This window comes from Camelus ferus, chromosome 32 (genome assembly GCF_009834535.1).
Source record: "Camelus ferus isolate YT-003-E chromosome 32, BCGSAC_Cfer_1.0, whole genome shotgun sequence".
In the NCBI taxonomy this organism is placed as follows: domain Eukaryota; kingdom Metazoa; phylum Chordata; class Mammalia; order Artiodactyla; family Camelidae; genus Camelus; species Camelus ferus.
In genome coordinates this window covers 4291923-4306964 of record NC_045727.1, presented here as the reverse complement: position 1 = coordinate 4306964, position 15042 = coordinate 4291923, and the positions used below count along the sequence as shown (strand labels likewise).

The window sequence follows — 15042 nt, the reverse complement described above, 5'->3', positions numbered from 1 at the left end:
ACAAAAGAAAAAAGAAGAAATATATAATCAGCTCAACAGATGCAGAAAAAGCACTGGACAAAATTTATCACATTCCCTTTCAGTAAACTAGGAACAAAATGAAATTTCCTCAACCTGATAAAAGACATCTACAAAAAACATAACAGTTAATGGTGAAAGACTAAACATTTTTTCTGTAAGATAAGGAGCAAGGCAAGGGCATCTGCTCACATCACTTATATTCAGTAGGTGGTCCTGGCCAGTACAATAGGGAAGGACAAGAAATAAAAGACAGTCATACTAGAAAGAACAAAGTAAAACTATTTTTATTCACAGATGACATGACTTTGTATGTAGAAAATCTTAAACCTACAAAAAATCTACTAGACTTAATGAGTGAATTTAGCAAGATTCCAGGACCCAAGAGATCAAAACTCATTTTTATTTCTACAAACTAATAACAAACAATTGGAAAATGAAAAATTTTTTAAATGTCATTTCCAATAGCATCCAAAAACATAAAATATAGAGAAAAATAAGAAAATAGGTATTAGACCTACACACTAAGAAATACAAACATTTTTGAGAAAAATTAAAGACCTAAATAAGTGGAGAGATACACCATGTTCACTGAGTAGAAGACTTTATACTGTTAACGTGTCAGTTCTCTGCAAATTCATCTATAGATTAAATGAAATCAAATCCCAGGAGGCTTTTCTGTTATAGACAATTAAATTCAAAAATTCATAGAGGGGTCCTGGATTCAATCCTCATTACCTCCACTGAAAAAGTAAATAAATAAACCTAATTACCTCCTCCTTGCAAAAATTAATTACATTAATTAATTAATTAATATTTGTAGAGAGATGCAAAGGATCCAGAATAGTCAAAACAATTTTGAAAAAGAATAAATTTGAAGGACTTTACTTATTACACTATCTGAGGTCAAGAGTTAATAATAAGCTACAGTAATCCAGATGATATCGCTTTAAGGACAGACATACATATCAAATAAACAGAACAGAGTCTAGAATAGACCACACATACATGGTCAGTTGATTTTTGACAAAACTGCAAAATAATTCAATTAGACAAAACTGTAATGTAATTCAATTTTTTTTAAAAAAGAGGGAGACACGAGGGTCAGAGGCAGAGAGAGACTGGAAGATGCTACACTGCTGTCTTTGAAAATGGAGAAGGAGGCCACAAGCCAAAGAATGCAGGTGGCCTCAGAAACTAGAAAGGCAAGGGAATGGATTGTCCCCTAGAGCCTCCAAAAGAAACATAGTCCTGCTGACACCCTGAGCCATTTCAGACTTCTGACCTCCAACACTGTAAGGTAATAAAAGTGTGTTGTTTTAAGTCGTTAAGTTAGTGGCAATTTGTTACAGCAGCAGTAAAAAATTAATACACATATATGATAAAGAACTTGTATTCAGAATACAATAAAAAATTTTCTATCTCAATTATAAAACCAACAACAAAAGAAGGGCAAAAGATTTGCACCCATACTTCACAATAGAATGTTGTACCCATATTTCACAACAGAATAGCCAACAGACACATGAAAAAATATTCAACAACAGTAGCCATCAGGAAAATGCTATAATTATATCCATAATGAAGTAACACATACTTTCCAGAATGACTAAAATTATAAATACTAACAAACATGATGAGGTGGTGATAAGAATGTGAAGAAACTGTACATTACTCGTGCATATATAAAATGGTATAACCATTTTGGAAAAATACTGTACCCAAGCCGGGGTAGAATATGTCCCCTTAAACCTGTAAATTAATTTCCTAGCAGCTTTATTCATAACAGTCAAAAACGGGGAACAACTCAAAATGGTCATCAGTCAGATAAACAAATGTGGCTTAGTCATATGATGGAAAACTACTTAGCAATAAAAAGGAACTAACTACTGATACACACAGCAGCATGAATGAAACTCAAAAACATGCTGAGCCAAAGAAGTGAACACAAAAGGTACATGAATTCCATTCTTACAAAATTCTCCAGCAAGTGAAACTAACCAATAATGACAGAAAGTAGATCACTGGTTTTAATTAAGAGGATTAAGTTGGGAGCAGAATGACTTCAAAAGCACACAAGACAGCATTGGAAGTGATGGAAATATTTTGTATCTTGATTGTGGTGATGTTCATGCAGGAGTTTGTCAAAACTCATGAAACTACACTTAGGATCAGAATATTTTACTGTGTATTAATTATATCTCAGTAAGATTGATTTTAAAAGAATAAAATGCCTACACCAAATTACATAGTCTATATGTATCTGAAGCTGAGCTCTCCCCTTTCCATTTGTAGTACATGCCTACTTATGCTGTGGAATGGGAGAAATATGAGTCTATAGGCAGCTTGATGATACATCTATGGCAGAAATAGCACATGCTTACCTGTGGTGCTACGTAATATGGGGTAAACTGAGGTGTCATCAAGTCACCTTGGTCAATTTTGGCAAATCCAAAGTCACACAACTTCACTGGGGCATCCTGAAATAAAACAAATGGGAGTTACTGCTCCAGAGGTCTCGGAAAATGTTAAAGGAAAATCCAGGTGCAAGACATGTTACCTTAAGCTCTCATGAGTTTCTAGCTGACACCTGAGCCTATGAGTAGCATGTCCTCAGGTCTGGAGATAATGATTTATATTTAGGAACTGTTCTTAGTAATGCAGAAGTAAGGAATTTCTACCCAGTCACAGCCTTGTTTTATAACTTGTAAAGGCAGCAGCACTAAAATCAAGATCTTAGCCAAATGCGGCCTATCTGCTGGCCCATCTCTCATCAGTGCAGGGTGTGCTTCACCCTTAACATCAGCTTCACAATAGCGATAGCCAGAGCAGATTATTTGGTGGGACACAAAGCATGAGGCTAGGGCTGCAGGGGAAAACACACCTTGTCAGGGTTAACAGCAAACACAACTATTAAATTTCAAGGTAATATATATCAGCATGTAGACTCCTGCCCCTTCCCAAAGTCCCTCCAAATAATACCCCAAAATCTTAAGTCATAAAAATACATATTAGTATCATCCAAAATTATCAGTGCTGGGGTATGTGCAATTTCTCTGAGCCTCTAGCAAGGGAACAGGTGGGAAAAATAAGTTGCTTAAAGCTCTTTGGCCTAAAGTTTCTTCACCATGGATTCAGAGCACTCCAAACACAAACACACCTACATACCATTCCTGAACTATGTTGAGAGTAGCAGCACTAAAATGCAGAAAAGCAAGTCATCTCACCAAAGAATTATCCTTGAAGAGCAGATTTTCAGGCTTGAGGTCTCTGTGCGCAATGTTTAACAAGTGACAGTGCTGTAGAGCCAAAGCTATCTGGAAAAGGACATAACGGAGCAACTGTATCTTAGAAAAGATAACTCTTTAATGCCCCTGGTTTAGAGAACTCAGGATGTTAAAAAATGATCTTTATTAAGTCAGTTAGGACTGTGGTCAGTTTTCAATTTTAAAGCAGAAGTCAAGTAAGACTTTGGGAACTAAGAAATAGAAATGAATTAAGCTTAGTTTAACTGCAGCTTTTATTTTGTTAAACAAAAAGAAAAACACAACAGTAAAACAATTCTCTGTCAACTAAACCCAATGGTTAAATCCTGTATGAAATGGGAAAAATTAAATGCTTCCACTTCCGTTCATCTGAGATGTGACAAGCACTGCAGAGCGAACACTGGGCCAGGCAGTCTTCAGCAGGCCTGGGTCCCCCCCAGCCGGGCAGTGGCACTGACGCCTGGCTCAGTGGCGACCTGCACTCTCCAGGGAGCCCGACTGCGAGCTCTGCCTTCAAGAACAACGGAAAGCAGCTGAACGGACTTTTCTACCTGATGTTGCAATTTGCCCATCCTACTTTTGAAAATGTTGCCTGTTCAGGTGGATTTGAAGGGGTCTGGTTTTACATAAGATTCTCAGAGCTCATCCTTTAGTCCTAATATTTGAAAAATACAAGCTGTAATTTTTTTAATTAAAAAGAACAAATTCTATCTGTTCTTCAACATGCTGTATGAAATTGTCTTGGCATTCTAAGTATCAGTTCCTCCCTACCAGAAAGGAGGCATCAAAAATGCTTGAGGCTCATGGAAACTTTGGAAGAATTTTTTTATTAAGAACCAGTTGGGCCATGTGTCCAGCCTCTTTGCTTTGCTTGCTTGGCCTGAAGATAAACCTTGAGGATTCAGCTTTTCATCTCCTCAAGAAGTTATTTCCAGTTGGATTCCTAGCATTGTTTATGATGTAAATCATTCCTCTAGCAATAAAATGTGATGTCAAAATAAAACATAACCAGGAGTAACCCATAATTACAAAGGCCTTAGAATCCTATTAAAATCTGATGAGGGAAAGGTGACCCATAAGCAAAAAGTTATCTTATATACAATTGTCTTAGAACATATTTTTACATCATACAATCTTTTAGGTAGTATCCGCAGCATTTTATCTCAAAGTCCAATAACAGTGCTTGGAAGCTATAATTATAAAGATTATCTACAGTCTAAAAAGTTGTTAAAATTACCTTCCCTCCAGAGCTTATTTAAATCTTATAATAGGCAAACAGTTGACAACCACTTATGAATACAATCCCTCCTCAGAGCATAAAGAGGTCACATTCCTTCTGTCAAGGCATCTTTTCTAATTACATAACAAAGCAGGCAATGAGAGATCAAATAGAGCTTTTCTTCAAGCTTTCTTTTATTCCCCCCAATGAAATTGTGCTTGTTAACCAACACCGTTGGCAGTTTGATTGGTACCCGGGGTTAACTTGCCTGCTTTGTTACTTGGCTGGCTTGCTTCTCTGTAAAGTGCCGGTGCTGGCTGATTCTGTGAAATAGCTCTCCCCCTTCCATCATCTCCATTACAATTAAGAGTCGAGCCCTGTTTGAAAGCATTTGATTTTGTTAAGTTAAAAAAAAAAAAAAAACTGAAACATCAAGTAGCTAACCTAGATGCCTATCTACAAAGTGTGTAACTACGTCCTAAGCTACCAAGCCCCTTTGGGTTGGACCCCTTGTCACTACCAGCTAGTCACTATGAGTAAGGAATATCCCTGACCCAAAAGTTTCTAAGAAGCTAAAAGAAAGTAAAAGAATTAGTCTTGAAGGCAATGATCCTTTCGAAGATACTATACTTAACTTGTTATTGCTAGATGTTAAAGAGCGGGAGGTGTTTTTTTAAGTGACATGTGTTGTATATGTATTTTAGGGAAGCTAGACTGAAAGTATATTGAAAATAGAATATGACTTTGTGTGGGACATGAATTTCAAGTCATTTGGTTGGGCTATTTTGGCGTGTGTGTGTGTGCGTGTGCGTGTGCGTGTGCGTGTGTGTGTGTGTGTGTGTGTGTTTCCCTCTCTCTACTCCCCACCCCTACTCCACTAGTTTTCCATATGACCCACAGCATGCCCAGCAAGATAGCTGGATAGAGTTACACAGCCATTAAATAAAAGCAAAAATTCTCATGTTGTCAAAAAAAAAAATCTGAGTTTTGGTTACCATTATTTGATATAAATGCTTCCAGCTTGCATCCAAATGCTTTCACCAACAGAGCATAGTTTTAATAAATAATCATCTGATTATCCATTTGTTTTACAAATTCATCTTCTTTTTCCACCTGGAAAACTCCTACCCACCCACTTCAAGTCCTAGTCCCCACATAACTACCTTGTGAGACACTTTGCCTCCCCCAGCCAACAGAGAGCAGCCCTCCTCCTTTGTAGCTCAAAATATTTTATGGATGCCTCTCCTTGGTACTTATCACATTGCTATGATGACAGATTTATATCTCAGCACCCCGCCCCCCAACAGAAACCATAACTTTTTAAACTTTGAATTCCCTGGAAGACTTAGAATTCCACCCAACATTTGGAGGCAAAAAAGAATGATGCTGACTTCTTCCTTGAAAAGGAATGTCAGACTAAGCAATAAGGAAGGGCCTTTATGCCATGTCAGCTTCTAAGACATTGCCTAGAATATATTTGATCCCCTTTGCTAATTTGAAATAGAATCTCATTTAATTCCATCTTGCATGCTTTTTCTAAAAGAGAAAATAATCACAATAATCAGGGGCTCAGGAGAGTGGGTGGGGTAAGATTGGCAACTGAGTTGTTAACTGCTGAGGGTGGGTGATGGGTACTTGGTGTCAACTGAAAACAATGCACAACCTAAAAGTTGAGAATTATGTGTTATTTGCAGGCTTTCAGAGGACTTCAAGCCCGGGAAACAGCCTCTCAGATGGCCCTAAGGGACTGCTCGGAAGAGGTAAGGGAGGAGCCAGGATATATAGGAGTTTTTGCAACAAAGACCACAACATCAAAAGAATACTGTTAATTAAAGAAAACCAGATATCTCAAGTTAAGGAATTTAGTGCTTTTCTATGTATGGGAAAATGCAAGAGTCTGGACTCACTGAAATCATTCCTTTGACATGTACCTTAGTTATAGAGGGCCAGTATCCCTTGCTTTTCCATCCTGAGTTCCCTCAAGGCTCACCATAGTGGGGGTGAGGGGGGACAGCTGCAATCTGATGGCTTGATGGCTGCAACATCCTTTATTTACTATTTACTGATATGGCAGGCAGTATTTTTCATTCATATTGGGGATTCACTACATAATTCTGTCTTTTAAAAATATTTGAAAATTTCCAAAGTAAAAAGTAAAGGAGAGAAAGAGAAAGTGGAAGGAAGGGAGACAGGCAGAGAGGGAGGGAAGAGAGAAAAAGAAGGCACAAAAGAGCAGACGACCCCACTACACTTTGACTTACATATGTAGAGGTGGGCATGTGATAATAACCCCGTGTAGTCTTACCTGGGGCTGGACTCATGAGGAAACTGTACACTGTTAGCAAACACTTCAATAATTTGCACTATATTTGGGTGCGTGGCACACATCACGTGCAGACGTACCTTAAAGAGAACAGAGGAAATGTTTCTGTATGTACGGCATGCCAATATTTTCTCTCAAAACGTCCCCAAACTGACCACACTAGGCCTGAGGATGAGCCTAATACAGTAAAAAAAAAAAAAAAAAAAAAAAAAAAAAAAAAAAAAAACAACTTATCACCTGGAATGATGAAAAAAAAAAAAGTGTTTTCATACACAGATTACCTCCTTAATGCTCTTTCCATGGAAAAACCTCACCAACAGATTTACTTTGTACTATCCTACCTATAATTCCTCTTATTTCAGAAATTATCATGTATCTCTGAACAAAAGAATAAGTCCTTCATTGCGTATTATTAACATCACCACATCCAAATAATTTAAAACACATCCTCAGAGCTCTCCTGTGGCACCCTTTCAGACAATATTAACCAGAACCTTCCTTGAACTATTTTACCCCTACTCTTCAAGGACCTTTTCCAATAAGCAAAAACTAAATAGAAACCTGAATACTTCAGGGTCAAAAATCACATTAATTGAAAAAGAACGAAAGGTGGTTGAAAGGAAGCAAAACTCTACTAACAGCTTTTGGTGTTGATGGATGCAGGACTGCTTTATAATGATAGCATGAATAGGGAAAAGGAATAAGTATGAACATAAAATTCCTTGTGCATCTCTGTATTGTCCCCAGGAAGCTGCCTTACTTGTAAAAAAAAAACTCTTGGGCACTTCAAATATTTAGGCAAGTCAAGGCGAGAGAGAAAGGACCATACCTCGTTTCTAGCTTTTGGACGATCCAAAAGAATTTTCAGTGCAAACCGTTCTTGGGTGGACTTCTTCACACAGACTCTAGATTTAGAGAAGAAATTCAATCAGAAATCACCTATGTTACAGTGAAAACTAATTTAACAAGTTCTTCTCTGAGAACTGTACTTCTAATCAAAAATATGTCCAGGCACATCAGAACAACCTGCCCCCAGGGCTAGCAGGTGGAAAGGCAGAAAGGCATCTCACCCACCCTTCAAGGCCTCAGCCATGTGAATCAGTTTGAGGTTGGCCCAGATAGAAAAAATGGCCTCTGCTGGCTACAAGTGACTCACACAGGAGCTCCACGGTGTCGACATCTTAAATTATTCTGTTACAGACCATGTGACTCGGTCACTTACATATATTTCTAAATAGATGAAAAAAGCCTATCATAAATACTTCTACTTGTTAAATTAAGGCTATTTCACAAATCTGACACATCTGAGGCTTCTAACTTAAGATGTATTTCAAATGGCCCTTTTTAGAACAATTTTGTCATAGTTTGCACATAGGTCTCTTACCTAACTGGACCACTAATTCCAGCTCCCAGCTTCTGAGTCCAATTGATATTGTATTCTTCTAAAATGGAGGTTTCCTATTAAAATAAAAGTGGAGGGGGCAGAAAATGATTCTCCAATTAAAAAGCTGAATAGTTAAGCAGAAGTAGGATAACAGAAGACATTCATGCTCAACAACTCATCTTCTGAAAGACACTGATAAGCGGAGCTTTGTGTAGGGCTTTATAATCAGACATTTTGCCTAAATGACTACACTAGGTTAGGCATTGTTTTCCAAAAAGGGGGAAAGCAAAAACTTTACGATAAAAAGAAATTCTTCATCTCATCTGCAAGATCCATTTGAGTAAATACTCATTGTGGGTTTTTTTTTTTTTCCTGAAATGTGGGAGGAAGATACTCTTTCAAAATGCTTCACTAATAAATACTTATTCGCTCAAACGGTCAAGTGTATTTTCTGAGATTCTAGAAAGACTGGTCTGATATATGCTGCTGTGGATACAGGGGCCTATATCCTTGAACAAGTTGATCAAATTGGAATAACTGAATGAACTGAGGCTTAAAACTTCAAGTAAAATAGTAGTAAATATCAGTAAATTTATCTAGTTTTCAACAGCACTATTTTGAGTACAAAGATACTCTGTCATATGCATTGTGTAACTATATTTTTATAGTTTTTTAAAATAGTTTCCAATAGCTTTCATAGTTCCAGATAGAGCCTCTACAGTTTCAATTAAAGTTTTTGTGGAATTCCTATCTAGTCACTATATATTGAGCTTCTGTTGCCATATGTTTTTAGGTAAGAAAGCCATATATTTAAACTGTGGTAGCCTAAAATTCATTTTTCAGGGTTCTACAGGTAGAATAGGAAACCAACTGCAGACCAAACTCATGAGACTTTCAAACTGCTTTTTTTGCAATGAAAATCGGATAAGCAATTATTAGCACCAGAATCCTGATTCCCAAGTATAGGGATGGAATATTTATTTGTCCATGTAACACAAATTCATTGAGCAGTTAGTAAGTGCCAGATGCCAGGCTAAGTTCAGAGATGAAAACAGAGCTTCTGTCCAATGAATATGCAAATGTATAAAACGAGCTTAGAAGAGCATTCATCCGCACACCTTTCTGCTGCCAGTTCTTGATAAAGTTTCCTATCATATAGTAAATGCTCAATAACTATGTAATGAATTGCTAGAAAGGTGGACTAAAGCCAGGTGATGGTGGGATATTGATTTGGGAGGGACCACTAAAATCATTACACAAACTCTCTTCTGAAAAACTGTACAACAGGGTTAAGCGGCTTGTGAAGGTCACCTAGTGAGTTACAGGCACTGATAAGACTAGAATCTATGACTCTGGCCTCTTCCCCAGCATCATTCTGACTATAAAGGATAACTGCCCAGGCATTGAAGATTAGGGAGGAATCCTGCCCAGTTAGGGAGGTTCCAGGCTTTGTCTCTACTCACCATCTCCTAAACAGAATTCAAACCTATCTGCTTGACCTGTCTACCTCCTTCATGTTTCCACTGCCTAGCCAGCTTGATTTAGAAGTATTTGAGAAGACAGAGAGGAATGTAGAATTGGGAAAGAGGGAATTAGAGCAGTCAGTGCTTCCTGGTAGAGTAAAATCATTTGCCAAGCCTCTCCTCTCAACTCTAATGGAAATACACACTCATAGGAGACACAGTGGAACAGAGAGATTTGTTCTATAGAATTATTTGTTATAAGCAGATCAAAGGACTATTCATATGTCCAGTTCTGGGTTGTAAAAATAATATTAGAGCAGATTCCTCACTGCACTGGTGCTTATTAAGATGGTACTCTACCTAATGGACAGCCAAGAATTATAGAGGCTCTGACTGGAGTTTTGACACTTGGCTTTGCAGAAGGTAAGAGAGGCACCGCCAGGACTCTCCACAGCCCCGATTCTCTCTTTTGTTTTTCAGTTGAAGTATATTTGATTTACAGTGTTCTGTTAGTTTCAGATGTACAGCCGAGTGATTCGGGTTATACATATATATACCTTCTTTTTCAGATTCTTTTCCATGATAGGTTATTACAAGATACTGAATATCCCTGTGCTACATAGTAGATACTTGTTCTTTATTTTATATATAGTAGTGTATATATGTTAATCCAAACTCCTAATTTATCCCTACCCCCCCTCTCCCCTTTGGTAACCATAAGTTTGTTTCCTATGTATCTGAGTCTATTTCTGTTTTGTAAATAAGTTCATTTGTATGATTTTTTTAAGATTCCACATATAAGTGGTATCATGTATTTGTCTCTGTCTGACTTACTTCACTTAATGATAATCTCTAAGTCCATCCATGTTGCTGCAAATGTCTACAGCCCTAACTTCTGAACCCCATTTTTCTTAGGTCTCTTGTCCTCTTTCCCAGATTTAATTCTTGCACCTTTGTTGATAGTGCCATAAACACTAACCAGTGCTAAGAATTCACCAAGCCTAGCTGGGCAAAAGAAGTAACAGTCTCACACCAGTCAACTCTTCTATGTGTAGATGGCCTATTTTCTCACGTATTTTAATGACTAAGAGAAGGTAGAAAGGCATGGGTCAATGTAGATACTCTACCGAAGAAAATTACAAACTACCTCAAAGGCATCAGTGACAAACACATTGACTGAGTTCTGCTTAAGAAATCTATTTGCTGCTTTAAATAAGGATATAGATACATGGAATGAAGTGCAGTTTACCCTTGAACAAGACAGGAGCTTAGGGATACTGACCCCTGCACTGTTAAAAATCCACATATAATTTAACAGTCAGCCTTCATATCTGTGGTTCCGCATCCATATATTCAAACCACAGATCATTTAATACTGTAGTACGTATTTATTGAAAAAAAATCCACATATAAGTGTGTTCAAACCTGTGTTGTTCAAGAGTCAACTGTAATTCTTGAGAATCCTTCTAGACCAAAGGTCGGCAAATTACAACCCACAGGCAGACCTATCCATTGCCAGTTTTTATAAATAACAATATTTACAAAATAATAAAGAAAAATAAATAATAAATGTAATTATAACTAATATAAAAATAAAAATAATACAGTGAAAAGTAAATAATAGTATGTACTAGATTTTTAAAAGATCCAACTATGCTATCTATAAGAGATACACTTTAGATTCAAAGATGCAAAGAAGTTAAAAAAAAATGATTTCAACAAATAGTGCTGGAAAAACTGGATATCCTCATGCAAAAGAATGAGGTTGGAACCTTACATAAAACCATATACCAAAAATTAACTTAAAATGGATCAAAGACCTAAATATAAGACCTAAAACAACAAAACTCTTAGAAGAAAACACAGGGCAAGGGTTACACAGCACTGGATTTGTGACAAAAAACACTATTAATAGAGTAAAAAAGGCAACCCACAAAATGGGAGAAAATATTTGCAAATCATGTATCTGATAAGGGATTAATATCCAGAATGTATGGAGAACCCCTAAAACACAACAACCAAAAAACCCAAACAACCTGATTCAAAAAATGGGCAAAGGATTCAGACATTTCTCCAAAGATACACAAATGGCCTATTGCACATGAAAAAATGCTCAATGTCATAATCTTTAAGGAAATGCAAATCAAAACTACAACAACAACAAAAAAAACTACAATGAGATATCTATCACCTTGAACCCCTTAGGATGGCCACTATAAAAAAAAAATTTTTTTTAAACAGGAAAGTACAAGCATTGGAGAGGATATGGAGAAAACTGGAATACTTGTTCACTGTTGGTAGAAATGTAAAATGGTATAGCCATTGTGGAATACAGCATGGCAGTTCGTCAAAAACTTAAAAATAGAAAGACTATATGATCCAGGAATTCCACTTTTAAGTATAAACCCAAAAGAACTGAAAGCAGGATCTTGAAGAGATATTTCTGTGTCCATGTTCAAAGCAGCATTATTCACAATAGCTAAAACATGGAAGCAACCTGAGTGCCCACAGAGGGACAAATGGGTAAGCAAAATGTGGGATACACATGCAATGGAATAGTATTCACCCTTAAAAAGGAAGGAAATTCTGCATTATGCCATAAGATGGATGAACTTTGAGGATATCATTAAGAGAAATAAGCCAGTCACAAAAGGACAAATACAATATGCTTCTACTTATATGAGGTACTCAGAGTAGTCAAATCTGAGACAGAAAGTAGAATGGCAGTTGCTAGGGGCTGGAGGGAAGGAGGCAATGGGGAGTTATTTTTGATGGGTACAGTTTCAGTTTTACAAGATGAAAAGAATTATGGAGATTGATGGTGGTGATGGTTGCCCAACATTATGAATATATTTTATACCACTGATCTATATATGTAAAAATGATTAAGACGGTAAATTTTATGTTATATTTACTTTACTACTATAAAAAAAAAAAAAGAAAAAAAAGAATGGAAAAAGACATACCACAGGTAACCAAAAGAGAGCTGGAGCAGCTATACCCAACAACAGACAGAATATACTTTAAAACAGAGGTATTAATAGAGAAAGAGAGGCACCTTTTATAATGATAAAAAGGTCAACTCATCAGGAAGATATGACAATTATAAATACAGATGCATGCACCCAACAACAGAGTTCAAAAATACATGAAGCAAAAATTGACTGAACTTAAGGGGAAAATAGACAATTCAAAAATAATAGTTGGAGATTTCAATAGCCCCATTCTCAATAACAGAAAAATTAGAAAGTCAGCAAGGACGTAGAAGACAACACTATAATCAGCTTGACCTGTCATCTACAAAACTCCATTCAACAAGAGGAGATATGTATTCTTCCCAAGTGCTCATGGGCTATTCTCCAGGATAAACCACATGTGAGATCTTAAGTCTCAATAAACTTTTGAAAATTAAAATTACATAAAATTTTCTAACCATAATGGAATTAAGCTATAAATCAACAGAAAGAAATCTGGGAAATTTTAAAATGTGTAGAAATTCATGGGGGGAGGGTACAGTGCAGTGGTAGAGCACGCACAAGGTCCTGGGTTCAATCCCCACTACTTCCGTTAAATAAATAAATAAATAAATAAATAAATAAATAAATAAATAAATAAACCTAAATTTTTTTAATGTAGAAATTAAATAACATGCTTCTAAATAACCAATGAAGAAGACATAACAAGGGAAATTAGAAAACAGTTTGATCTGAAAGAAAATGAAAACACAGCTAAAATGGATGCGCTACAGCTAAAGCAGTGTTTAGATGGAAATTTATAGCTAACAATGCATCTATAACAAAGGAAGATCACATATCAATAACCTAAGCTTCTACCTTGAAAAACCAGAAGAACTATACCCAAAGCAAGCACAAAGAAATAATAAATAAAAAGTAGAGCAAAAATCAATAAAATAGAAAACAGAAAAGAGAAAAATCAATGAAAACCAAAAGCTGATTGTTTGAAAGATTATCAAAACTTTAGCTAGAGTGACTGGGAAAGAGAAGAAATACAAATTATAAATGTTAGGAATGAAAGAGGGTTATCACAGTAAACCTGAAAGGAATCAAAGCATTATAAGGAAATACCATAAACAACTTCATGCCAACAAATTAGACCACTAGATGAAAGAGACAAATTCCTAGAAGGATACAAATTCCCAAACTGACTCAAAAAGAAACAGAAAAGCTGAATAGACCTATAACAAGAAGCTGAATTAACACTGAAAAATCTTTCCACCAAACAAAGTCTAGGATCATATGGCTTCAGGGGCAAATTCTACCAAACATTTAAAGCAGTTTCTCAACCTCAGCATCATCACTGACGTTTTGAACCAGACAACTCTTTGTTGTGAGGCTGTCCTGTGCATTTTAGGATGTTCAGCAGCATTCCTGGCCTCTACCTGCTAGATGCCTACCAGTAGTGGCAACCAAAAATTTCTCCAGACACTGCCAAATGTCTCATGAGAGGCAAAAACTGCTCCTTGTTGAGAACTACAGATTTAATTAAATAATACCAATCCTCTACAGACTCTTCCAGAAAATAGAGAAGGGCATACTTCCCAACTCATCTATGAAGCTACTAGCATTACCCTCATACCAAAGCTGGACAAAGGCATCATAAGAAAACTATAGACCTATCTCTCTCATGCCTACAGATGCAAAAATCCTCAGCAAGTTATTAGCAAACTAAATAAACAAACATATAAGGGGGCAGAGGGTATAGCTCAAGTGGTAGAGTGCATACTTAACATGCAGGAGATCCTGGGTTTAATCCCCAGGACCTCCTCTAAAAAAATAAACCTAATTACCTCCCCTGCCCCCCCAAATTTTTTTTAAAAAGAAACATAAAAGGATGGTTTTACATCAAGAATGCAAGATTGGTTTAACATCTGAAAATCAATTAATATTATTATGTACCATATTAGAAATAAAAAGCAAAAACCATATGATTCAATAGATGAAGAAAAAGCATTTAACAAAAATCCAACATCTATTTCTGATTTAAAACAAAAACAAACAAACAAACAAAACTCCTAGCAAACAAGGAATAGAAGGAAACTCAATTTGACAAATAACATATACAAAAAAACTTACTTAGTGATAAGTCTGGAAATTCTTTCTCCCTGAGATCAGAAACAAGGCAAAATGTCCACTTTTGCCACTTTCATTCAACATTGTACCTGAGGTTCTTCCCATGAAATAAGTAAGAAAAAGAAGTTAAAAGTATACATACTGTAAAGGAAGAATAAAACTATGTTACTTGCTGAAGACATAATATATGTAGAAAATCCTAAAGAACCTACAAAAAAAAACCTACTAGAATAAGCAAAACGTAGTAAAGATGCAAAACACAAAATCAAAATACAGAAA

At 36.3% G+C, this 15042-nt stretch overlaps 1 protein-coding gene across 4 annotated transcripts in view; it reads right to left on the bottom strand.

Moving 5' to 3' along the window:
* MAPKAPK5 (MAPK activated protein kinase 5) overlaps positions 1–15042 on the bottom strand; it is a 41906-nt gene that overhangs the window by 22512 nt on the left and 4352 nt on the right. For all 4 annotated transcript variants that reach the window (XR_004316719.1, XM_006178088.3, XM_014553646.2 and 1 more), the window contains exons 2-7: positions 8211–8284; positions 7656–7731; positions 6809–6906; positions 4772–4880; positions 3246–3335; positions 2403–2498 (exon numbers count right to left, since the gene is read on the bottom strand). Coding sequence is in view for 3 of the 4 variants with exons in the window: in XM_006178088.3 (XP_006178150.1) it covers positions 2403–2498; positions 3246–3335; positions 4772–4880; positions 6809–6906; positions 7656–7731; positions 8211–8284 (543 nt within the window). In the remaining variant the exon portion in view is untranslated. The remainder of the gene's footprint in view (positions 1–2402; positions 2499–3245; positions 3336–4771; positions 4881–6808; positions 6907–7655; positions 7732–8210; positions 8285–15042) is intronic.